Source organism: Urocitellus parryii, chromosome 1 (genome assembly GCF_045843805.1).
Source record: "Urocitellus parryii isolate mUroPar1 chromosome 1, mUroPar1.hap1, whole genome shotgun sequence".
In the NCBI taxonomy this organism is placed as follows: domain Eukaryota; kingdom Metazoa; phylum Chordata; class Mammalia; order Rodentia; family Sciuridae; genus Urocitellus; species Urocitellus parryii.
In genome coordinates this window covers 229,917,829-229,945,322 of record NC_135531.1, presented here as the reverse complement: position 1 = coordinate 229,945,322, position 27,494 = coordinate 229,917,829, and the positions used below count along the sequence as shown (strand labels likewise).

The 27,494-nt window shown below is 39.0% G+C and overlaps 1 protein-coding gene across 2 annotated transcripts in view; it reads left to right on the top strand.

The window, feature by feature from the left end:
* Pde11a (phosphodiesterase 11A) overlaps positions 1–27,494 on the top strand; it is a 371,997-nt gene that overhangs the window by 274,102 nt on the left and 70,401 nt on the right. For both annotated transcript variants that reach the window (XM_026392015.2, XM_026392016.2), the window contains 3 exons: positions 9,475–9,621; positions 9,874–9,981; positions 24,924–25,033. In XM_026392015.2, the coding sequence (XP_026247800.1) occupies positions 9,475–9,621; positions 9,874–9,981; positions 24,924–25,033 (365 nt within the window). The remainder of the gene's footprint in view (positions 1–9,474; positions 9,622–9,873; positions 9,982–24,923; positions 25,034–27,494) is intronic.

The window sequence follows — 27,494 nt, the reverse complement described above, 5'->3', positions numbered from 1 at the left end:
TGAGCAGGCAGTATTACTGATGCACAGTCCTCTGCACTGTACTGCATGGAACTGTGTTGTTTTCAGGGGAGGCCGGTCCCTGCTCTGACCTTGCTGTTCTTCACCTGGAATAGCCGTGTTGTCTTACTTTCCCGTGGAGTTGTATTTGTCCTTCCAAGCCCAGATCAGGCGCTTCTCCTCCACTGTGTTTCTGGGACTCTCATACTCTCCCTCCTTCTGCTGCCTCTGCCCTTGATGTGCTGGTTTTTCACCAATCATTCTGTTTACTCTTCTTTCTCCTTGAGTGCATTGCAAGCATCTGGGGAATGTCATCCACATCTTTTCTTATGTTTTAGAGCAGTCTTTATGACCTTGAGAAATCTTTGATCATACTAACTGTGGGATTTTTTAAATTAGTTATTCAAAACATTACAATGATCTTGACATAAAATTTTTCTCACTATAATTTATAAAGTTCCTGCTTAATACAGTTTGGAGTTAGAGCAGGAATACTAATCTAAAAAGTATTTTTTCCCAGGGATTCCAGTGGTGTCCTGTATTTCCCCATCACAGTATTGAAACTGCACTGCACTGAAATTTCCTACTTAAGTCTTTGCATCCCCAACCACCTGTGGGCACAGGGACTACATTGATTTCACAAATGCATCCACAGCAGCTAGCACAGGGCCTGCCATAGAGTCAACCATGAAACATGTGTGTACTAAAGTAAGATTAATTGAATTAAAGATCTCCCCCAGGGAGAAAACAGTGGTTTACTCTTTAGAGTCCAGCCATTGCAATCTCTGATGTTCATTCTATTCTCCTTTGGGTCTAATATTAGTAAAAAAAAATAATAAGCAAAATAACAACATATCACCAAAAACCATAATCACAACAGTCATTGTTATTTAGCATTTTCTATTTCCAAGAACTTGGCCGGGCTCTTTATGTGCATTACTATTTCAGTTCTTCCTCATAACTGCCTTGCAACATGGTTTTGTTCTTGTCTACACAAAGAATGCCCAATAAGAGGTCAGCAAGTAGGCGTCAAAGGGAGCATTAGAGCCTATGTCTGTTGTGAGGAGTGTTCTAGTCATCTACAAGGGAAATTAAATAAAAGACTTTCAAATGAAATACTAGAAGAGCTTATATGTTGTTTTTAGTAATATTACTGCATTGCTAACATGGTTTGTCTGAAGTATGCTTCTGCTCCCCCAAAGAATAAGCTATTTTTTCAGGATAGTCTTGGGCAGATAGAGTTAATTTTGCATTAGCTCCAATCAATACAAAGCTAACAATTAGAGTTCATAACAAAGACTTGTCTGACTGGTATAAGCTCAGAGACTTCTCTAAGCTGTTACATAAAAGTAAAAAACAAGGTATTGTCCTCCAAAATAGGTCCAGGCAGCTCATCATAAAATATGGACCAAAATGCCATCAAAATCCCAAATGCTGCCCATGGTGCACACGAGTTAGCTTGCATAGAACAGGAATTAGGGGATCCTTAGCTTAGCACTGATGCATTTTCAGAAGTAGTGTAGTGGTTGACAGCCAGTCTTTAACAGTACTCCCCAGTTTCAAATCTGCCTCTGCAAATCACACAGTGCAAATTTGGTCACCTTGATCATTGATTTCAGTTGCCTCCTTATGACATAGAATTTTAAAATATTCCCAACTTCTTAGGTTCTTCTAGAGATCAAGTGAGTTAATATTCATAAAGTACTAAAACAGTACCCAGCTCATAATAAATGCCATAAAGGTGTTGGGGGAAAAATTAGCTTTGCTATCCCTTCCACATCACTCTAGCTCAGCCTCCTGTCTCCATCAATAGCAGAATCCTAATGACCCAATTTGGCTTTTGTCCAGTGGACTAAGTGGGTGAGTGGGCTGAAGTAGCAACAGGTCCATTTTCCTTTGAATTTCAAGGGATGGACCACCATACACTTTGTTGTTTCTTCCCATTTTCTGACCATCCAAATGCACTATTCATGTGTCAAGGGATCCAGGAATGTATTTTAACATTTTACAGCCTCTTTGTAAAGCTACCTTTTCAATTTTAGAGGAGGCAGTTTTATGACTACCTTTGATAACCATTTAACTATTAAGACCCAAACAAAGAAGAGGAATGGTCAAAGGATATCAGGTACTCACAGGCAGCTGGAGTCCCACTTCTTGAACCATTATTCAAATTAGCTCCAGGACTCATAATTCTGTGTTTTCATTTATTGCAGCAGTAAAGTAAATGGTTCTTTTATCCGAATGTTATTTCCTGGCTATTAATTCAGTAGTTATTTTGGATTGTGACACTCCTCTTTGATTTAGGGATATGGCACCTTATAAATATTTAAAAGTTCAAGACTGACACTTGGAGAAATTGAGTTTGATTTGCTTTGTTAATATGCTATGGCTAGAATAATCATAGGTTTGGAAGATGTGGTCCATTCTTTTCCTCAGAAGAACAAAGACTTTGGTGATGGAAGGCTATCCCCAAATCTCTCACAGACTCAGGATGCCCACTGCTTTCACTCTTCATTCTCTAGGATTTGTTCTTGTACCCAGGATGTATGGGTGAAAACTACCTGTACTTCTCAAAAAAAATAGCTGAAAATGGTCATTCCTGAAAGCCTTGGAACTTGTTCTGCATCTACAAGTGCCAGCAAGGGTTTACAGCCGGGGTCGGTGTGATCTATAGACTGGTATGATTTAACTGTGGATCAATCAACCTATTAGGGGAAAAAAGACAAGGTCAGGAAAGCTGGGTCTTGGTGAACCAGAGGTCATCCTGCATTTTTCAACCTAATGTTCTTATTTCCTTTCCATTAACATTTCATAATGAAAAAATGCCTATATTCTTTAATTTTTAAGATAATTAAGTGAATTTAGTGCCTTTGAAGGGTGGAGGATTTATAACGGCATGAGGGAATACACTATTAATAATCTACAAGACAGAGGCCACCTGGAGAGCAACAAAGCTGTCTCCATCACCATTTCTGCTCCTCGGGTGACAAACTATAAGAGGAATCGGCCTTTTGTATCAATTCAGAACCAAACTTATCTCCTGAAATCAGAAGATACCTGTGTCCTTTGGAACAGGGCCTCTGTCTCTTGAGAAGTGATTTTTGGTTGAGTTTGAATTTTAATTTGAACAAATTACAACAAGACCACATCTTTCTGAGAACCTGATGTTTTCTCTATGCAAAATTTTGGAAACATGGGCGGGTTAGCCACCCTGTTTAGTCACCATGCTGTGACTAAAAGACCTGACAAGATAAATTTTAAGAAATAAAAGTTTTTTTGGGGGGGTTATGGCTTAAAAGGTCTCGGTCCATAGACCTCCAGCTCCATTCCTAGGGGCATGAGGTACAGCAGAACATTGTGGTGGAAGAGTGTGGTAGAGGAAAGCAGCTCACATGATGATCAGAAAGCAGAGAGAGACTCTACTCAGCAGATACAAAATATATACCCCAAAGGCACACCCCTGATGCCCATCACCTTCAGCCACACACTACCTGCCTTCAGTTACCTAATTCACTGATTGGGTTAAGGCTTTCATAACCCAAATGAGTTAGGAGACATCTGATATCTAAACCATAACATTGGGAGATACCTATCTAAACCATAACATTTCACTCTTGATCCCCAAAAACTCATCTCAGAATGCAAAATACATTTAGTCCATTTCCAAGAGTCCTTATAGTCTCTAACAGTTCAAGCATTGCTCAAAAGTTCATCCAAAGTCTCCTCTGAGACTCAAGGCAAAATTGCACCAGGAGCTCCTGTAAAAATCAAAGGTCATTTACAAGGACCCAATATATAAAGGTACAGAGTAAACACTTCCATTCAGAAAAATAGGGGTATAGAAAGAAGGGATGGGACCAAAGCAAGACAAAAATCCATGCAACCAGCAAAACCACAGTGGTGGAGCTACACAAGCCCTTTGGCAAGAAAATCAGGATGCCATACAGATGCTGGACGTGAAGCTACAGAATCTGTTTGCCCATCTGGCAGATCCTGTAGCTTCATGTCCAGAATCTGAATGGAATCTTGATTTTCTTGCCAAAGGGCTTGTGTAGCTCCACCACGGTGGTTTTGCTGGTTGCAGACCACTCTATTGGCTTGTTTCTCCTCAATTACTGTAGATATCCTCTGCTGACCTCCCATGTTACTGGCATTTCTTAATCTTGGAGGTCTCCACTACAGCTCTGGCTTTCTCCTCACATCTCCACCCATCACCCTCTTAGGGGTTGCCCCCAAGGACTCTGACCCTGCTGCACTTTGCCTGGCCTCCCAGGCCTTCCTTTGAAATCTTGGTGGAAGCCTCCATGACCTACTAATTAAAGCATCCTGTAATCCTGCAGAACCAGTACCACGTGGTTGCTGCCGAGGTCTGCTGCCATCTCAAGCAGTAACCAAGCTTCCAGGAACCACAGTTGAAGCAGCTCTGAGTGCCTGGGTGGCTGCACATGTTGAATAAACCTCCTAGGCACCCTGTGTAAGCACTGGTCTCTTCTCAAAGGAATTTTTTAAAACATTTATTTTTTAGTTGTAGGTAGACACAATACCTTGATTTTATTTTTATGTGGTACTGAAGATTGAACCCAGTGCATCACGCATGCTAGGTGAGCGCTGTACCTCTGAGCCTCAATCCCAGCCCACTTCTCAAAGGAATTTTTATTTTTACTCCCTTGAGCCTAAGATTGGTCCAGTCTTGCCAGCTCCTGAGATGCCCTTAAGCCATCTTTCTTATTCTCTCTGGGCAAAGTCTAACATTTCTTCAGTGTGGTAATTTCTTTAACAACTACAACTTCCTTAGCTCCAGTTTTACTGCCACCTTTCAAGTCCAAGTTTTTCGAATCTTTATGCTCTGCTTTCTGCTCCCGAATATAATAATAAACTTAGCTAAAAGCTGCCAGCAATATCCATGCCACCACCTGAATATTATACTGCTTAGAAATTTCTTCTGCCAGATTAAGAAGACCATTGCTTTTTAAATCAGCCTTGAAGAAAGTCTCAGGACACAGGCAAAGCACAGACAACTTCTTAACCAGAATGTAACTTTTAGTTCAATTTCCAATAGAGTCCTCCTTCTTCTCTGAAACCTCATGGACCCTGTCTTTTCACAGCCAGATCGCCATTCTGGTTTTCTAAGCTCCCACCAGAAAAACTCATTAATCTCTGCTTACAACAATCTAAACTTTTTCTAGCTTGCATAATTAAACTTTCCAAAACACTTCCCACAAATTCCAAAAAGCTACAAAAGCTTTTGAATCACATGTCAGGTTAGTTATAGCAAGGATCCCCGTACTCAGTACCAATTTCTGTTTTAATTAACTTTTTCACTATTATACCTGAAAGACCTGACAATAAAAATTTTAGAGGAAAAGTTTATTTGGGGGCTCACAGCTTCAGAGGCCTCAGTTCATAGATAGCTGACTCCATTCCTCATGGCTTGAGGTAGGCAAAACATCATGGGGAAAGACTACGGGGAAGGGAAGTGGTTCACATGATGATCAAAAAGCAGAGAAAGAGATACAAAATATAGACTCTAGTGCCTATGTCCTGAGCAGGTGAAGGAATGAGTTTCCTTTCAGTGGGATGGGCTGGCTGAGAAATAAAAGCTAAGAAAAGTCGTATAGCAAAATAACCACAGAACCCAGAAAGTAGTTTCAAAAAGAGGGTAGAGACTGGCAAAGCTGACCAGATGGGTCCAGCTTCTCAAAAAGAAAAAAGCGCACATTTGCTTAATTTGTATTGAAAGACATCAAAGAGATTCTGTAGAGAGTTCTTCACCAAACAGGATAGAGTTGGGGGCAAATAGGCTGCTCATTTCCTAGGGGGTCACACCCATCTCTGATTATGCTTGAGAGCTCTTAGCAGAGCTGAGGGGGAGTTCACTTGCATTTGGTTGATCTATCCTGGTGGAACCACCATGGGAAGTTGCCAGTACCAAATCTACCCTGTCACTGGCTACAATGCTGAAATAGTTCCTCACACATTTCATGGATGGTTTCCCACAATACCCAAAGTCACGCCCCCAATGCCTACCTCCTCCAGCCACAACCTACCTGCCTTCAGTAACCAACCAGTTAATCTGCATCAGGGGATTAATTTTTTTGGTTGGGTTAAGGCTATCATAACCTAATTATTTCATACCTGAATGTTCTTGTATGAGCTTTTGGGGGGATACCTAATATCTAACCCATAATAATGGGGAGGAATAGAGTTGTTCTGGAGCTTCCCTAAGGAAAAGAAACATGGCATCTGCTGTGAACTGTTACAACTCAGTAAGTGTGGTCATTCACAAGGAAACTCACAGGGTCACAGCTGAGAGAAAGAGATCCATGTGGTTTTAGGTTGGCTCATGCATGTAGAAAGGGGACTAAAGATGAAAGGTTGGCTTACCTCTGAGATCTTCAAGCTGACTATTTAAAGTATCATTTAATAAAGATAATTTCAGTGATGTTTAGATAAAGAGTTCTTTTGTACCCTCCCTAAACCTTACTAAAACAGTAAAAAAAAAAAAAAAAAAAAAAAAAAAAAAGGATTTTTAAGGGCCAATTTTCAAAGCCAATGAGATTGGGAGAGGACTTAACAATGACAACATTTTGGAAATTAGAAAATAAATGGATGAATACTATGAAGGGAGAAAAGGTCAAATAGGATTATCATTAACATCCTCAGAGAGGGAAGAGAAGAGATTGCATCCATGAGACAAAATTGGGGTGCTACTAGAAAATTAAAAGGGAATATCCAGAAAACCAATGAAAGGTTCTTAAAAAAGAAACTGTGATATTAAAAATATAAAGAGTAGGAAGAGAGGATATTTTTCAAATAATAGATCAAAAAGTAAAATAACTAAAATTTTGGAGAAAGACCTAAAAAAAGAAAATGAAGAGAAAAAAAGAAGAAAAGAAGAAATGAAGAAAGAGAGAGAGAGGGGAGAGAGAGAGAGAGAGAGAGAGAGAGAGAGAGAGAGAGAGAGAGAGCCAGTTTAAAGATCAAATAAAGAGAATTATGGAAAAAATGAGAGGGAAAAAATCATTGAGTTTATTTTTCAAATTTTTCTGGAATTAAAGGACATGGATTTCTAAAATAAAGAGCTCACAAAGTAATTAGAATTATGGATGAAAACAAACTGATATCAAGTCACATTTCATAACAATTTAGGACTTTGGAAGCAGAGAAGATCCTACAAAAATGAAGTAGGAGAGGGAATTATTTTCAAAGTGCCAGAGCCTAGAATTGCTTCTGACTTCCAAAAGTAACATCTAAAGCTGAAAGAGCATTGCCTTTGACATTCTCATGGAATGATTTCCAACCTAGAAATCTGTGTCTATCAGTAAAATGTGACATAATATGAAAGCATTTTAGATATCAAGTTCTCACAAATTCACATACTCCACTCCTTGTCTTAGGAGCTATTAGAGGATGTGTCTCACCAAAGTGAGCAAAGAAACCAAGAAAGGGAAAGGTGTGGGATACAGACACAAAAGAGTGGGGAAGGCATTCCCAGAGGATGAAAACCACTTTAGACGTAGAAGACAGCTGGTGCACACTGGAGAGGTGCACAAAGTTCCAGGGGCAGTTTCTGCCTGAATTTGATGGGATGTCCGTAGCATCTAACATTTTAAGTTGAGACTAAGGTAACTAAGTTTAGGGACTAAATTAATTGTTAAGTACACAGGTAACTCATCACCCATTGAAAAAAGACAGTTATTAACTCTGTAGAATTAAAAATGTAGTCAAGACAAGGAAAAATAGTCATAATAAACTGCATAACTTAGCTATCAATACCCTACATAGTCATAATAATAAAAATGGTGAATATCATCTCAACAAAGTATGCATATTAGAAATTGAAAAGCCAAAAGAGATGGATAGAAGTAGTGTAAGACAGCTTAATCTTCATTTTCAATGGTGAAAAGTTGATAATGCCTTCAACAGAAAAAAAATCAAAAAGTAAAATTGCAAGCACCTTATTTTGCTAAATATAAAGAGTTATCTAGATGATTTTTGAAAGTTGTATTTTTGTGTGTGTGCATATGTGTGTGTGTGTGTGTGTGTGTGTGTGTGTGTGAGAGAGAGAGAGAGAGAGAGAGAGAGAGAGAGAGAGACTTTGTAGATCTAATCTGCTCTTAAATTAGGTGTGCATTTACAACTTTGGTTAAAAATAGTTTTAAGTAAATAAATAAAGTGCTTGCATGGGGTCAGGGACTCCAAGCAAAGACACACATATATAAAGAATATTCCATGTTTGAATTTCACAAGCCTTTTAATTTTAGGAGCTAGTATACATGGTAACATATTAAACATGTGTTAATATTAAGCACATTAATATGTTAACATTAAAATGATTTTCTGAAAGATAAAAGGATTAAGTTTTAATGAAAATAAACAGTCTTAAGAATAAAGTTTATCTTCACATTTATATATTCATTATTCTTCCACTGTTACTAGGAATAACCAATGTCTAGATTTTAGCTTAGAGATGTAAACTCTTATGGAGGAGCATAGAATTGAGAAGGAAGGATTGATTATTTGGTTTCTGGAATGTTTAGCGTGACCAGGGTTGGATTTAATTGCTCAGCCAAAATAGTCCCAGGGCATAAATTCCTCCTAGGGTAATTTATACCCAGCGAACAGACTAGGAATATGAATCCTGAATGGTCTCGAATAACCTGAAAACATAAAAATGACTCCTTTATCAAGAGTGACCCAAAGGACATGGCAAACCCAATGAAATCAGTACAAAAATAATTTCCAAAGATTTTCTTCCCTCCCCTTTAGGTTTGTGTCGGTCAATTGATCGACAGCTGCCTAATGATGTTTTGGAAACCTTGACTAATAACCAATAGTGTAATTATGTTGTGATGTTTAGATAGAATGAAGTTAAACAATATAGCAAAATTTACCCCCTCAGTGAAACATAGGTTTATGTTAATCATCCAAGTATTTCTCTTTTATCAAGACAACACATTTTGCACCAAAGATGTGCTGTCTGATCTTTTCTGTCCTTCTGAATATACAGAACACGTGTATAACAAAGAGCATGTGCAAGCTACAGGATATAAGAACACAAGAAACAAGGCAAAGTGGTATATTCCGACTCATTGTGAATAGCAGCAATTAAAATTCACAGCTGCTAGCTGCCCAGATGTTTCTTGCATTTAGTGCTTTGTAATATGCATCAGAATATATTGTATGACCGCAGTTCCAGTAAACTAGACAGTTTTGTATTCTAAATTCTGCAGACTAGATCTAGTGTGTATATTTTATCTTCCGATTAGCTGTCCTCCCCATCCCCCTTCATTTGCTTGGGGCATTTGCAGTTCTAAAACAAAAGACATTAACAGCTCAGAGTTTAGCTGTATCAGGGTGTAAGTACGGGTCAGGCCTGATTTATGTGGCACTCCTGATAAGCAGAGGAGGCGAGCAGGATGTGGGGTTTGAGAAAGCTAGTGAACTTGGCTTGACTTATGTCTTTTGCTTGTTTAGGCAGCCAACATCCCTCTGGTGTCAGAACTAGCCATTGATGACATTCATTTTGATGACTTTTCTCTCGATGTTGATGCCATGATCACAGCTGCCCTCCGGATGTTCATGGAGCTGGGGATGGTGCAGAAATTTAAAATCGACTACGAGGTAAGATGTCTTGGGTGATGGAAGGAGTGCACCTGGGATGCCATGTCAGCCATTGTGAACTGCAGGTGTCCCAAAGACAAAACGGAGATGATAAGTCCTGCCCTGCACACCTCATGGGAGTACCGTGATAACCAGAGAGGGTGTTGTTGGAAGGCTTTGATCATCCGTCAAGGCATTGCTTTGATGGTGGGACCATCAAAGATACTGAAGACACGTGCAAGTGCCTTACATAACCTCTCCCTCCTATTTCAGACACTGTGCAGGTGGCTTTTGACAGTGAGGAAAAATTATCGAATGGTTCTTTACCACAACTGGAGACACGCCTTCAACGTGTGCCAGCTCATGTTTGCGATGCTAACAGTAAGTGTTCAGTGATGGTGGAAGGTCACCTCTCATTCATGTAGACCGCCAGGCCTTCTCTACCTTTTCATTTCTCGGAAAAATTGCCATGCGATTATTCTATGGCGGTCCTTACCTGTCCTGGTTGTGAGTGTACATGTTGGGCAACAGTGCTCAGCTTTAAAGCTGTAAAATCATTGACACCTCAAAGTAGATGTGACCTCAAAATGTTGAGTGAAGCTTCTTTTCAGTGTTCTCTGTTTGTAAACTGGTTCTTTTGCAAAAGAAACCCTTGGGTTTTCAAAGCAATGGAGATGAGGAATGGAACAAAAAGATCCTTGGGTAAAACTCTCTGGGCTGCTGGAAAGCCATCAGGAGGCGTGAACATTACCCAGAGGATCATGGAAATCCTGAGAGAAAACTTATTTGAAAGAACATCCAGGAAGCCCACAGGAGAAGGAAGGAGTGGATGTTTTGAGGGTTTAAAAAGCTCACTAGGCTTAAAAACCTGTGCCCCTGGGCTCTAATCTAACCCAGTGATGGTAGCTGGTCTGTTTTATGCAGATAGCTAGGGCAGCCAGCCAGAGGCAAGTCTCAGAATGAAATCTGAAAGCAAATGTTTGTGGCAAAGATCGAAACAAAATCCTCCATTCATTCCCATTTTCTGGCAAGAATTAAGGCTTGTTTTGGCCTTATTTCCACTTACATTGTTAAACTATCATAAAGGAAAATGTTCTCTGGCTTAAATACGTGGGTTTTACTAACCTCATACTAATATATATACCTATGTGCACATGTGTGTGTGAACATACCTAACATGCAAAAAGAGATGTGAGTTTTGGATTCTTATAAATTTTTAAAAACACTTGTATCTTTACACTCAGTTTAAAATTTAGACAAAAAATCGGGAATTCCAACTGAAATACATTTTCTTTTTCTTTTTCTTTTTTTGGTTATGATTTTTTTTTCATATCTCTGTTTGTATATTAGGCATATTGACACCAAATTCAAGTCTTCATACATGTACTTTGTATAATGATGACCATCACATTCCACCATCCTTGCCAATCCCCTTCCCCCTCATCTTCTTTTGGTCTAAACAACAACAACAACAACAACAAAAAGACTCTTTGCTTTTTCTTCATGAAAATTTCTGCCCTGTTCTCTGCCTATTAAAATTTTGCTCATCCTTTAAGGCATTGATCTAATGCCAGTTTTTCTGAGAAGTTTTCTGCTTTCTCCCAAAGCATCAATAATTACTTCTGTCTCTGAACTGTATCTGGTACAACGCATCTATCTTTCTACAGTGTATTTTAAGGTCACAATCTCTCATTCTCCTGTAGAATAAACTGCTTGAGAGAAGAGAGAATTTCTTATTCTTTCAACAATATTCACTTATTTTCTCAACACCTTTGTATTGAGGGCCCTGCCAGCACCTTGTACTGTCACCTGCTTGTCAAGTTTTCAACAAATACCTTGGATTCATTTGGACTCAAGTGTACACATAGCATAAGAAGATGGGACTAGAATGTATTCCTTCTCCACACAGGGCCTGTAGTTTAGGTCCTTCTCTGCTTAAGAAACAGGCAGATTGGCCTGGAAAACTGAACTCTTCCTCGTGTTGGGTTCCAGTCAGAGCAGCAGTCAATCAATTGTGGACAGAAGATACTTTGGACCATGAAGTTTTATTGCTCAAGTGTCAATCTTGCTTGAAAACAAAAACACCTTCATTTTACTTTTCTTCATCAGATTTCAAGAGACAAGAAACAACTTCTGTGTGTAGAGGTTGTATGTCTGGCTCACAGAGAAATTTAACTTATTAATTGATTGTTTTGGAGAACCTATAGATTAATGGAGTTGCCAAAATCAGCCAGCAGAAATCTTGTTCAGCAAAGGAAATAGGAATGCCCATGGTATTGTGAATTAGAGATGTCAAGGACAAAGCCAAATTTTTATGACAAACATGAAAACAGTTGGGATATGGGGATCTGGTGAGGACAGCGGGGTCAGGGTGGACGTTTCAGAGTTTAAAGAAACATATACTCAGCTTTCATCAGTGAGTATTTTCATGGTATCGACAACTTGATACTTATGAAATGAAAGGAAATAGAACTCTCAGATCCTACCACTACCATGGGGATACTCAAAGCTCACAATATTTCAGGGGTAAGGTTATGTCTGGTTAGCAGACTTAAAGAGTGACACTGGTAGAAAAGGTTTGGGTTTTGTTTGTGTATTCATGCTACTGCAAAAATAGAACCGTTTGCTGTTAAAATTCTCTAAGGAATGTTGGGAAGATCACAAAGTAAAGAAAAAGAAAAAAATCATGGCTTTGAAAGAATACTATAGAGAATATCATTTTTTCTCCCTCATATTGAGTTGTATAGCTGGATCTTTAAAAATTATTATCTTCCACTCATTATGTTTTGTTGAAAGAATTACATACAATAAGATGAAAATGTCAAATTTTTTATATCTGTAACCCAAGCATTTTTTTTTCAACCTGACCATGAAATCTGGTTATTCAGACATTTTTAAATTAAGAAAATAATCAAGAAAAAAATAACAAAGCTTACTTGATCAGTGTAAATAAAAATGAATTTAAGTCACTCATCATTTCTAATTTGTGAAATATGATCTCAGCCTATGGCAAAATGATTCCCAAGTTATTTCCATGAATGGGCACTAATGCTCCAAACACTCCTGAAGATGGTTAGAGTCTTCAACTGGTTTTATATCATCAGTGATTCTATTTCTATCAAGATATCTCATATGCTATTTCCATGTGATGAATTAGAACCAAAGTTTTCTTATTTATCTGGAAAGAAATATTCACCATCCAACAATCACGGGATGCTGCCTGGATCAAAAAGCCAGGAATGGTGTATACACTAAATTTTCCTCTAGATGGCGCTCCAAGGCAAAGTTTCCCATCCAGTTGTCAGAAAAGACAAAAAAAAAAAAAAAAAATCTTTACCAACCTTCCTTGAATGTGTGGCTTTTCTCCTAGCACAGGAGATGCTGGGGCACACTCCCCACTGGGTAATAAGAGCTTTCCTTAGAAGAAACACCGACAATGCTGGTCTGTTTAACAAGAATCTCTTATCAGGATGGGCTTGTTTGATGCAAACCTGAAAGCCTCCTGGTCCACTGGCTGATGGCATAAATAATACTGCTTTCTCCATATGACCTTGAATCCCTGGTTGTGTGTTTTCATAAGCCCATTGTCTCTGGGAGTGGGAAGATGCATAGTTGTGTGCCACTGCCAAGCATATTTTGGCACCACGAACAACAGGACAAGCAAATTGTAAATATATGTACCAGTTTCCTAACCTTTAACCCTAAAGGGATTTCACACACAGAAAATTAATGTATTGACTCAGAATTATGTTTGCAAAAGTATTCAGGTTTATGGCTAGGTAACAAAGTGGCTTTGTTTCTTTAGAAATTAAAAGAAATAAAAACAACTATTTTGTAGCACCAGCTATTTGATATAAAATGATGGACATATCTAGTTCACTGGTAACCACACCCATCACTTGTTAATTTGTTGAATGTATCTGGCCTGGATTTTTAAATTTATACAATGAAAGCTTCAATATTATTTTTTGCTTTTAAGGAGATATTTAAATAGTTAAAATTTACCAAAATTTGAATTCCTCCAAAAACCACCAGGAACGGGTAGTTCCTGTTATTATTTATACTTAAAATGAGGAATAAAACCCTGCAGATCAATGGTCATTATACAGATTCTATTTATAGAAATATGTAGAATAAATATCCAATCAAGCACATGCCTAAAGATGATAGATATATTTCTTTTATTCACAACATAGACCAGATATAGGGCTGTGCTTTTGTTTGTGTTCTATAAAATAAAAGGCATGAAGTGGCACTAAGGTTGCAGAGATATTTTTCGGTTTTATAAATGATGTATGAGCTCTGACAGATTTTCCAAGGGGGAAGAAAGCTTTCCTTAAGAATCAGTATTCTTTACTATCCCATAAATGTACTCATTAGCACTTTGGGCCATGCCCTGCATCCTGTACGGGCTCAATAAAGATTAATTGAATGAGTGAATTTGGTTTAGGGTAATATTATTCAAGGAACCATGTTTCTCAGTGTCCAGTTTAAAAAAAAAAACTATAAAATGATGAAGCACTATCACTGCTAGAAATCTTGTTCTTCCTTCATATCACAGTAAGGTTCAGCTAGGGTTCATATAGAATATTATGATCTTACAGAATTCACTGGATATGAAAAGGGAAGAGCACATGATCACATTAAAATTTATGGTGGTGCCGGCGGCATGGCGCTGGTGGGGAATTGCAGTTAAACACTAATAATAACCAAGTATCACGGCAAACACATTGACACCCCCTGACATTTACTGGGGGCTTCTTACATCTTAAATGTGGAGGTAACGTGTTTAAGTCCATATTTGTGTTGTCAACAAGGTTATTTTCAGAGATAAGCCAAGCCGTTTTGTTGATAATTCAAAGTAGAAAGCAGAAGGGACGTTTAGGGAGAAAATCCATCCTGTTCACCAGCCAGAGGATAATGCCTTGTCCGCTGTCCGCAGTTTACAGAAAAAAAGAGTCCTTGATTTTTGAGGTAGAAAATTTCTTCCGGAAGGAAATTACAGAAGCAAAGTTGGGTCTCTCTTCTTTCCCTCCAAGAAGACAGAACCAATTGAATTTTTAAATAAAATACTTTCGCTCAATAACCAGAATCCTAATCTTAGCAGAAATTAAATTCCCTTCTAGATTGTAACACTGGTGGATACAAAGAGATCTAAATGTTTTGTTCTGTAACTAATTATAGCAAGGTAGCAAGCAGTAATTTATATTTATAATCATCAAACATCATTTGCATTTCCTTATCAATGTAAGCAGCAACTAGTTATATTTACTTTAAAAATGGCAACATTATCATAAAAATATAATAAAATATGCATGTTAGAAAAACCTATTCTTTTATCTTCATATAGGTATAACCTAAAAGATGGCAAATTTTTAATTTAGGAAAAGGTGATTTTTGATGTTCTTGCCAAATGTCAGCACTGGGTACTATAAATTAACTATGGAGCTAATCAATTTGAATATTATGTTTAAATTACATTTAGGACTCCTATCTTTTCATCATGTAAGAATGTTCCTATTTTTATTCTCTCTGCCTACATCTCAGAACCTCAATTAGGCACTCTGGGCTTCTAGCTGACATCCCCTTTATCCACATTTATTTTATAAAAGGAAAATGGCAAAGCCACACGTAATTAAAAACCTGGTGTGCTAATAACCAAACATACAATTGGGCAGAAGGATAATCCAATCCATTTCCTCTCACAGGAGAGTAACCTCCATAACTCACTTTAAGCGCTGCCATTCATGAGTTATGGGTCATTCCCCTTCTAGTGAAAATAAATTCTCCCGCACCATCAGCCCGAGCTGGGTATTTTTCTTAGGACATGTAAATTGTAAAAGTGTATGAACATAATCGTGTCTGGTGTTACAGGGAGAATATGAGCTCTTGCTCATGGACAGGGGCTTGTAAGGAAATGTATGTGGTTTGGGGGCCAGGGCTGCCTAGTTACAATACAGAATTTTTGATTAAAGTGAATTTATTCTTGAGATTTTTATGGTGTTGGTAAACTGCTTAATCTGTCGCTTTATGTTTTATGACGCCGGCTGAATCCTTCAGGTCAGAGAGATCCAGCAGCAGAGCCACGGTCGTTTATCACGGCCTCCATTTTCCACAGTGCATGACTGTGCAGTGGCACTTTCTTAACTGAAACCTGGCACCTAAGGGTGTTAAGTTAGGAGCTTTAAAAAGTTTTGATTTTTCATGGGTCTCATGTTTAATCTTGGCTCAGTGATGTTTAATAAAAATTAGGGTAAGTTTGGCAGAGGCCTCATATTCTTGAAATTCACCAACCTAGCTTCTCACAGCACTTTAGAGATCTGTCTTTCTGCACAATTCATGTGCACCAAGTGATCTGCTTCATTTTCTGTGCTCACAAACCGTATGTTGTATTATATTGAGTTCAGTAGTAATTTATCGTAATAAAATATAAACTGTATTTCTAAACATGGACAAAACATCCTGTCTTTATCCTCAAGGGGAAAAAAAAACATAAAACACATATATTCTCAATGTTTGAAATCTATGTTCCCTAAGAATTTCATTTTCTTTTTCTTTTGTTTTGCTTAATGCAGTAAATGTGCTACAAAAGCTATATTTGTTGTATTATCTTAGTTGAAGTAAAAGCCTCAATTTTCTCAAGTCTTTTTCTAAAATTTTATTTCATTTTTATTGACTAGTAATCTAGTCTGAAATTTTCCTGTACTATTTGTATGTCTTTTAGCACATTTGATCAAAATATGAGAGCAGAGGTAGAGATATATTGACCAATTTTTATTTGTCCTCATTAGGGCTTCTTGAGAATGAAATGAAGAGGGTTGACTTGCTTTGAAATATGCCATAGGTTTGCTTTGAAATATTCTAGCAAACAAAACACTGCATGTGAAGAGACAGATGAAATAGGATTGGTGAAACTGGATTCCTGTTGCCATTGGCTAATGAAAACATGGCTTTCAATATTGTCGTCTATTTTTTTGTATCTTTTAACTTCCCAAATAAAGACTTTTAAAATTATGTTAATAAATAGATTAAAAATTAAGTAATGGAAGTGGTTAAGTATAACTAAATATAATTGTCTAAATGAAGTTTAGTTTTCTCATTTATGCACCAAACACCCACTTGACACATACAGTTGTACTAGACAGGCCCCTGTTTCTGTCTGGCCTTTCTGAAATTTACATAGATAAGCATTTGTAGCATTATTTGATGTTAAGAGTTATCATATGCCCAAAACATGCCTTGGGTTTCATGATTTGATGGTAAGTGCCTTTAGGAGCTTCCGGTTGTAAAGGAAAGTCAGGTGTAGACTATAAGGTCTCCCAGCTCTGAGTTTGATAAAGAAAGCATCACTGTGGACTTAAATATTTAATTAATGCCAATATTTGGGTACATTCCTCTAAAGAAGAAAGAGGAACGAATTTGATAAAGCTCTCCCACTCCCATGGATAACTGGGCAAGCTACAGTTGGTTGGAATGATGTTGCCTTATCTGAAAAGGATGCCTGTTAGCATTTCAGTGCTGGAAGGCATCCCCTAACAGCTGGTAAGGTTCTGGTCCCTGGACCTTGAAATGAAGCTGAAGTACCTTTTTTTAAGCCATCAGACCCAAATGTTGGCAGGCAAATCTGGTTACTATCGTTCATCTGGTTGGGTGTTCCCCTCTCAGTAGAGGATTGTGGTTGATTGCTGCTCTTCTCCTCCACCTACTTACATCATACACCATCTGTAGTTGGCAAAGATAGGATCTTTCTTTTTTAAAAGAATGTAGGTTGTGGCATCAAACAATATGAATTTACTTTTAAATACTTTTAAAGAAAGCCCCCCCTCCTCCCCAGTAGGCAGTTGAAGTCAACTTCTACCCTAACACTTGAGAAAATCTTCTGCCTACAAATCCTGGCTTTGGAGCTTATGAATAGTTTATACTCCTCAGCCTGCCCCTCAGCTCATGTATTGAGAGGTTGCCATTGTATCCAAAAGCCAATGAATTATACTCCCAAAAGCAGAATGCTTGCTATAAATGCATGTATAGCCCAAACACACACCTTAACATTTTTTTCACCACCTTTATGCCACCCCGTGACTGGGATATGTGCTGAACTAGAGATGGGGGGTGATTGAAGACATTCCTCTTAGAGAACCATTCATCCCAGTTAGGAGACCTAACTTCATAGACTCCTCATGTTGACAGTGGCCTACCAGACCTGGCAAGCCATTGCCACTGCAATTTGGGATCATTTATGGTGATCTTGTATATAACATTTACAATGAAACCCTCAAAGAGTACTTTTTGACTGAAGTACATTTGACTTAGTAATGTAGAAAACAAAGCTTCTGACAGTAACCTTGCAAATATTGAAAATTAAATGTTTCTTATGTCAATTCTGCTCTTCACCCCACAGTTCATAGGACCTCCAAGTTCAAGCCATATACACCCGGGTTAAGACATGACAGCACAGATTAGGGATATGGTGTGCAGGTTCTTCTAGAGCAGGCACTTCCTTGAGAATCATGTCTTCCAAAGCTATTGCAATGGTCTGAATAATATTCTTTGCTCTTCTTGACCAGAAGAGAGAAAGAGGAAGGGAAGGAAGAAAGACAGCACTCCTCCTCCCAAAACCACCATGCTGTTGCTCACCTTCACCCAGTCCACCAGGGTTCTGAAGTAGTACCTGCACATCAGCACCTTCAGTTTGGCATTTCTGCTACCATTTGGAATCTCTGATACATTATTGAATTCCCTTCCTTTCAGTTTGCCATCTGTCAGATCTCAGAATCAACAGGATGAACTCCTAAAGAAATCCCTCGTCATTCAGTGCCTGCAACAGTCAGGTTCAAAAAGAGATGTGAGGGCAGAATTTCTGGCATCACTTTCTTAGATACTGTGCCAGGGCTGCAGACATGACAAGGGCTTGCAGCCCACATGCACCTTCTCCAGGAACAAAAGCAAGAGCAGCCGGCCATTTCTACAATTACCCTCTTCCACAAAGGAACCATGTTGTGTTGGTCTCTCATTAGAAAAAAGGCCCGTATGGTGCTATTGAAGTGTGACAATACTGCATGTGAAGCAGGAGCCAGAATCCTGGTCTTGTCCTTTGCTGGCATGTTCCTGGTTCCTGGAGTAGCTTAAGTGCTTAATAAATATTTGCTCAATGAATAAATGAATGGACTTTTTTTCAAGATGTCACCTTTTATTCCAAGTTAGGCCAGTTTGGTAAAGTATGACTTTATTCTTAAACAAACAAACAAAAAGAACTTACAAATACACACAGAGTATATGCATTTTACTGAGTAAATGTTCTTTATGGAAATTTGAGCATATAAAGGAAAAATTTTGTCACCTGTAATCCTACTACCCATAATGTTTTGATATATATCCTGATAACCTTTTTCTAATGCATATATTTAGACATTTTATAAAATTAGGATATTATATACAAATTACTGTCTCTAACTAAATATCTCTAACTAAGTATCTAGTCAAATGACCATATTTAAATATCCAGCCTCATTTATAAAGTATTGTATATTATCGGGTACACCTTGGTGCACAAGAACCATGTTTAGACAAAAAAAAAAAAAGGCCCAATGGCTCTGTAATATCGCCTAGTACTAGTGTAACATACTTCATGGAATAAAGCACACACCAAGTAATTCTTTAAGGCCCTACTACGTAATGTTCCATCATCTCAAAAAGTATTGAAAACCTGCACAAGTAAACCTAAATTCTTAGGTAGAGGCTGGATAGCACAACACATAAGAACACAGTCTCAGCTCATGAGGCAGGTTGCCTGGGCTCTAGTCCCACCTCAAATGCTTTTCAGCCCAGTGATCTTGTTCCTCAATATCCTCATCCATAAAATGGGGAGATAAAAATGGCATCTACTTCAGAGAGTAGTTGTAAGGATTAAATGGGTTAATGATTTTAGGGTATTTAGAAAAATGCCTGGCCTATACTAAGCATTATAGAAGGAGTTACTATTGTTAATATTATCCTAAGACTCATTTCTCAAATATACAAATTTCTTGATACATAACAGGCACTTAATAACATTTGTTAAATGAAAGAATCCTCTATAACACCAGTAAGTGTTGATATTACAACTGATATTTTTGTGTCTTTTGGGATTCAACAGAGCCACAAAATGAAGATCACTTTTCTCTGGCCATCATATTCCTCCATTCACTAGTAGTCCTGTCAGCTTTGAAATGGTGGTGCATCCTAGCTGGCTGAAATTTTATGTTAGCTAATGACATAAATTAGTTGGTACTCTCCATGACCCTGAGAATCAGTCTTACTAGTTTGGGTACCTCGGAGATCTTGTTACTCCATTTGATAGAGCTGGGGATGGGGTTATCCCGCCCAATGAAGGACTGACCCTAAAGACCTGCTCGCCTTCTGAAGAGGGTGACAGGGAACCAGGTCTATATGCTCTGTTTCCTTACTTAGACATATTGCATTCACGCCTATATTCCTGATACAAATCATGAGGGAACACAAGAAAGAAGATGATTAACATAAAGCTCAACAAAACACAATTGCCGGGTGAAAACAAAACAGTAATAATTTTGTTTGGAAGCAAAATAGTACAGCTAATGATTCAAAAGTGGGATAAATGCATTAATGTATGCCTCCTGCCACCTCTCTGTTTCCTCCTGAAGGTGTATTATCTTTAGCAGGCAGTTGACTTTTTCTACTCAATGTGGGTAAATGTGAGTCTGAATGGACAGGGCCAGAAGGAAGATGGATGAGGGTGGGGGAGGGGCAAATGGACACTTAGTGGCAGGTGGACACTTTTCAGGCCTGATGATTCTCAGAAACCATTTACCAGGCAGCTTTAAATCACAGTCAAGAGATAGGTGCTGCTTCAGTAACTCAGGTATCACAGTTGAGAGGCAAATGTGTTTTGTGGGACTGTGAGTATGTTGTACTTCAGGGATTTGTTATTCGGAGATACAGAAATGGGATCTATGGTCTTTGAATACAATAAATTATTTTTGAAATTCTAGAAAGACAGGCCATGGCTTTCATCAAATTCTCAAAAGTGTCCATGACACAATAATTTAAGAGCCTGATGTTGGATTTCCAGGGGAGAATATAAAGGTGAGACTGCTAACTGATGGCTTCAAAATGATTTGGGATGTTGATTTTGAACCTATTAGATGGCATTTGATATTCACTTCTAACTAAATATCTAGTCCAAATGACCATATTTAAACATTATCCTTTCTCTTAATGTACTGATTCATCGGCTAATTCTAGTCAATAACATTTCACAGGCAAAATCTCTAAATTTCAGTGCAGCACTGCTATTTTAAGAAACTTGTTTTCACGGTACCATAATATTATTACTTTATGATAGACTTTCAGGATTTACTTAGCATTAGTAAAACCAAGTCCAATGAAGCTGACTAATAGTTTCAAGGTAACATTGATGACAGAAAAAAAAAATACATTTATACCTCCTTCCCCTTTCGAAAAACCACTTTCTAACAAGAACAGAAATGGACACAAATTCCCCCTTTCATGGAACCATAACATATGAAAACAGAGAGGATGGTTCATAATTTAGTGGAGAAGAGCAAGAGTGGAAGGATTGGAAGAAGGGGCATACATGACAAACAATGCCCCCAGACCCTGCCTCAGCTCAGGAATAGAAGGCCTCAGATATCACAAAAATGAGCTAAGGTGGATAAGGGTGCCAAGGAAGCAGTGAGTCCCCAGGTCCCCAACCCCTCTCCATGTAGTAGAGGGTTACGCTCACCCCTACTTGTACAGTAACCAGCAGCCAGACTAGAGGACACCAGCAAAAGAAAAGTCAGGTCATCCTGTGGTGAGCCCCAAGAAATCTGTAGGCACTACCTGCACACAGGTGCAGGGTGAGCTTTGTATCACTTTACTCTTAAAATGTGCATTGGAGCAGAAGAAAACAACTGAAAAAGTATTATTAGTATTTTCAGAAAGAAAAAAAGAGATACTCCTTCCACAGGCAAAGAACAGAATGCTGTTAGGAAAGGAACAGGAATAAATTCTTGTAAATAAAAAACTTCTGGAAAGAAAGAAGAAAAGTCTGTATAGAAAATGGAGCCAGGTGCATGCCTATAGTCCTAGAGGCTTGGGAGGCTGAGGCCAGAGGATCGAGAGTTCAAAGCCAGCCTCAGCAACTTAGTGAGGTGCTCAACAACTCAGTGAGACCCTGTCTCTAAATAATATACAAAATAGGGCTGGGGATGTGACTCAGTGGTTGAGTGTCCTGAGTTCAATCCCCAGTGCCCCCCCTCAAAAAAAAGGAAATGGGAGAGAAGAAATTTTTTAAAAATAAGGAAATCAACGCAAGAAGTCCAAGATTCAACCAACTGGAGTGCCATTCAATGAGGACAAGAAAAACACTGAAGAGAAAATTAACAATAAGAACAAAATTAAAAAGAGGATGTGCTGAAGAAGTAGAACATGCAGATTAGGTTTACCACGAAAATTGACTGAAAAAAGTCTGAAACCAAACATACCTTTGTGAAATTGATGGACACCAGGAATAGAGAGAGGATTCTAAAAGAAAGAAAATCAAGGAACACTGAAAATAGGCTGAGGCAGGAGGATCCCCAATACAAGGTCAGCCTGGGGCCTGTCTCAAAATTAAAAACAACTGGGAATATGGCTCAGTGCTAAACCATCCTTAGCTTATTAGGAATAAGAATGGTATATTCTCAAAAACAACTTTGGGAGCTGAACAACAACAGAGCAGTCTTTTGAAATTCTGAGTGAAACTGTTTCAACCTAGAATTGTTAGGCTAAGTAACAAGTGAGTACAGCAAATAGAATATATATATATATATATATTTAATCTGAAAAGTCCCCAAAACAATTTCCCCAGTGAAGGGAGGGTGCTTTCTCATGAATCCACTGGCAGATGTGCTTCTGCAAAAGAAGAGATTGAGGAAACAGAAAGGTGTATAATGCAAGAGATAAGAGATCAACCCCAGAAAGGGAAGAGGAACCCCTGAAAGATCATCAAGGGAAGCCGGATCAGGTTACTCCCAGGACAGAAAGAACCAAATAAAAGTGTGACACTTTTGACTTTTGAGAGGCATTTTACAGAGTTTGTGGGTGAGAAGACTGAGAGTTTTCAAAGAAATCCTCATTCCAGCAAGTGAAGACATCACTGTGCACTAGTTGCCATAGCAGTGAGCCCTATCTATAGGGTGACATCAGGAAACCCCTGTACATGGATCACCCTGGGAGTGTGAGGGGAGGTGCAGGGGACATCATCTTCCATCTGCACTCGTCGTCATTCCTGGTTCAGGGCAGGCTCTGGCAGAACTGCTCCTCTCTGCCCTGTGCTAGCTGTGACCCTTGGGCATAGGACATAGCCTCTCTCTGACTCCATTTTCTCATCTAAAACTGGGGATAAAGACAGTAATTATCGCAAAGGACTGTTATAAGAATTAAATAGCTAAAAGTTCTTAGGAGAAAATCTGGTATGTAAGAAGGACTATGTAAGTATTAGGTGAATAACCAAATGCTAATCATATGTATATAGTATAGAGAAATATGGTGGAAAGTCTACCCATTTAGGTTAAAAAAATTAAAAGTAGATGTCTTTGGGCATCAGAAAAGGGAAAAGATGAGGGACTGTTGGCTTCTGGTTTTAAGTATTTCAGTATGATTCACTTGAGAAAAAAGAAAAAAAACTTTGCAGGTAATATTTTAACTAAAATAGTTAAACATAGAAAAACCAACAGCTACCAGGAGTGGTGGAACAGTCCTGTAATCTCAGAGACTCAGGAGGCTGAGGCAGAAGGATCCCAAGTTCGATACCAGACTGGGCAACTTAGCAACACCCGGTTTCAAAATAATAAATAAATAAAAAGCTGGGGATGTAGCTCAGTGGTAGAGTGCCCTTGGGCTCCATTCCCAGTACCACAAAAGTAGAAGAAGGAGGATGAGCAGGAGGAGAAAGAAGAAAAGGAGGAGGTGAAGAAAGAAGGAAGAGGAAGAGAAGAAAGAGGGAGGTAGGAAACAGAAAAAATCAGCATCCAGTTTCAAACTTTGAAATGAAGGGCACACATGAGCTTGACATGAACTATTTGATATTTCCAGATCATTTCTTAGCATGCCCATATTCCCTTTTGCTATCCAAATGAAGTTGTATGTTTTTCTAAATCTAGCAGAGGACCCAAGTCAATTTTTAAAACTAAAATTGTCAACACAGGAACCTATTATTAAGGGTTTTGGTTTTTTTGTTTGGTTTTGTTGTTGTTGTTGTTTTGGTAATAAAACCCATTATTTTCATTATTCTAAGAGAAAAGTCTTACTTACAGTTATTCACCAGTGAGCCTAGATCTGGGAGAAAAAACGCATATGAAATGTGAAGCAATTTGAACTCTGTCTTCTTGCCACCTGATGACGATTTTAATAAGTAATGAAATGGAAGACTTGCAAAGTAAAATGAAAGGTGGATTAAGAAAATGCACATACCTGCCTTCCCAGAGGTGCACTTCCTCTTCTAAACTAATAAAAGGACCAGTAGGAACCAAAGAACCATTGCTGCTCTTGTTTATGTAATTGTACCAAACTGCTTCCAAAAGAAATCACATCACAGCTATGAGTTTCACATGTGCGGCTAGTAAAATCAGGAAAAAAAAAAAAAAAAAAAAAAAACAGAATTCCAAGTCATGGTTACTCCACTTGATCCTTAATCTGGGATGCCTAATCCTCTGCCAAATTCAAGTTTCCAAGGCTTACACTGCTTTATTACCTGTCTGCATTCAATCTGTCCACCAGCCTGATGTGAATTAGTTTAAGATAATTTCCAGAATGTCATCATCTAACAATGTGAGTACTTCTAAGTTGTTTCTTTTAATATAATAAAAGATTTTATTATTTTTTTTTACCTGCTCTCATTTGAATGGCATCTGGGGGGGGGTACATCATTCAGTTTGTATTTCATGGGCTTCTACCCTCTACAAATGGACATGATGCTCATCATTAAAATGTACAATAGCAAAATGCACTCTGCCTGGGTGTTTGCCAAACTGTTGCTGTATCTGGATAGGATAACCTCCTCTCTTAAGAAGGGAACAAAATAGTCTGAACTTTGTCCTGGTGTGGCAGTGTGGGCCACTGTGACAGCAAGTTAATTCATCACCATGGGGACCCGAGGCTGTGCCGCTGACCACTCAACTTACTGTCATCTAAGAGGGTGGCAGTTAATCATTTCCTTAAATGATGTGGGTATGATAACAGAGCTGATGGTTGCTCGGCCCACTAACCTTATCCGTCCTCCCTGCCCCCGGTAGTGACTGTTGATGTTTTCCCCTTCTTTGCAGACCGCTGGGTTTCAAGAGATTCTGACCGAGGTGGAAATTTTAGCGGTGATTGTGGGATGCCTGTGTCATGACCTGGACCACAGGGGAACCAACAATGCCTTCCAAGCTAAGTAAGTGTTCTAATTGTTGTTATTTTAATGCATTTGCCTTTCTGTTCCAAGCCAAAGGTGACCAATGCTAAAGAGTAAAGCATTAATTTCTGGCATCGGAGGCCAAGGCCATGCAGGCTTGGGCGTGCATGTCATGGGGCCCATCCATCTTTATAATTCCCTATTCTTCTTTTAATTGCAAATTTGCCCTTCATGTCACGCTTGTTGATTTGGTCTGTCTCTGTTGACCTCAGTCAGAGAACCAAGCTCAGATTTTAAAGGGTCTACTGTTTTCCCTTTCAGAATATTTGCCCTCATGATGTGACATGCTTCTACTCTCAAATGTGGTTTTAGACTATTAAAATAAAACCAGTCATAGGTAATTTTATGAAGCAAAATATTTCTCCCTCCTCTAATATAATCGCTTCCAGGGTCCCTTTAATATTGGATGTGTATAAACTGTAGTGAAGTAAGCCACATACAGGAGGGTAGTCTTTGCTCTTTTCATCTCTATTCCCATGGAAAAGTAGAAAGCAGACAAAAGAATTGCATAAATACAGGGGTATTTGACCCTCGCATTATGTGCATGGATAGAATAATCTGTCCATAAGCAAGTTGTTGCTTGAAGGTGCACACTGTGGCCAAAGCCACAGAACTTAGGGGTGCTGGAAATAGGACCAAATCTCGGGTCTCAGGACTCTGGGATTGAGGGTTCATTTTTCAGTTCCTTTTTTACTATCTATCTGCAAACAAAATAATATAGGAGATAAAAGGAGAGATCAATGGAGAGAAAAGTTTAGGGATAGGGAGACCAGAGAAGGCTGTAAGAAGAAGGTGAGATTTGCTTTCAGATGACTGATTCCAAAGTCCCCAGAAGAGGTTGACCTCTAGTATCTAAAATTTCAACAGCCTCCTCTGTGACCACAGATTGCTTTCCACTTGAAATTCACCCCTTGAATTTCAAGGAATTTTTGGTCCCTAAACACCAACTTTTGGAGTCCTGGACCCTTGCATGTGCTCCTAGTCTAGCAGATAAATTTTAATTTTGTGTCCTTTTCTAATCATCCTACATCCTATAGCCCACAATTCAATATATGAATTCATATATTCACTTTTCAAGATCCAATATCATATTTCTTGGCCCTCTGAAGGTTTTGTGGCATCCTTTCTGGGAAAAAAAAAAGAAAGAAAAGAAAAAAAACTTATTCAGTCTCACAATTCAATCTCTTGCCACTTTTCCTAGGCTTGTAAAGGCTTTGGGAGGAAATGTCACAGTTGTGAGAATCTGAAACACATCAGAATCTATTCTCCCAATTCAGCTGAGTGCTCAGCATTCCCTGCCAATCTTTCTGTATCTCCAGTCAGCTCTGTCCTTCATTTCTCTTAGCAGTTACATACACCAAATGTCCACACTTCCTAAACCATCCCCTGCTTCTGACCTCCCCCACCCCACTCAGCAGATCACCTTGCCTCCTACATCACAGAGAAAATTGAGTCCATCAATCGAGAACTCACTCAATTTCCTCCCCTGCCACCTACGAACTTATCTATCCATCCCATCCTTTCCTCCTTCCCTCCTATCTCAGTGAAAATGCTGTCCTTCCCTGGTCTGAGGCTGATCCCTCCACCTCTGCTTTGGATGCCTTCCTTGCTCTCTCCTCTGGGACCTCGCACCATCCCTCTCTTTCTCTCCCCCTGGTATCTACCTCCTCCTTTCTACTGGCTCTCTGTATCCTGGTCCTATGAACACTTCTCCGCCATCTTGAAAAGCCTGCCTCAATCCTCATTTCTTCCTCTAGCTTAAGTTCTGATTTTCTTTCTTTCCTTCCCACTCAAGCTTCTTGGAGGGTTTTCTGGGTTTGTTGTCTTCACTCCCCTCCAAACCCTGCCCTTCTAGTTCCAGTTCTATCTGGAACTACCATCAGTAATGTCACCTTTTCCCCAAAGCTTCTAGACCTTTTTATTGTCGTCCATTCTTGGCTCTTGCCATGAGACATGTTTTGCCATTCCTTTTGTTCAGGGGATCTTCCTTCTTCTCACAAAGATTTTAATCTTCTTTTGTGGCCTTCCTTCGCCTTTGCTTCAAGCCCTCTGCCCCTGCCTGGCCTTCACTGCTGATATTGTCCCCTTTCCCTCTCCTGCTCTTTCTCACCCATGTGGGGCCTCCACTCATCTACTGATGAACCTCAAATTGTTTCTTTGAACCATAATTCACAGGTTATGTCCAGGAACTTTTAGAAAAGTGAGTGGGAAAAGTCCCAGAGTCCCAGAGTCTTCTCATTCCCAATCTTCCTCTTCATGCATGTCTCTTTCTCTTCTATCGCTGTGATGGACCCCACCGGAAATCTGCGAGTCACCCAGACTCCCTTCTTGGTACCCCTCCTCAACATGCACTGCCTCTGTAACTACCTCTTTGCCTCTTTCCTGATTGCTGAAAACAAGAGCCCAATTCTCCTGTAATCTCCAGGCACTCCAGAATACA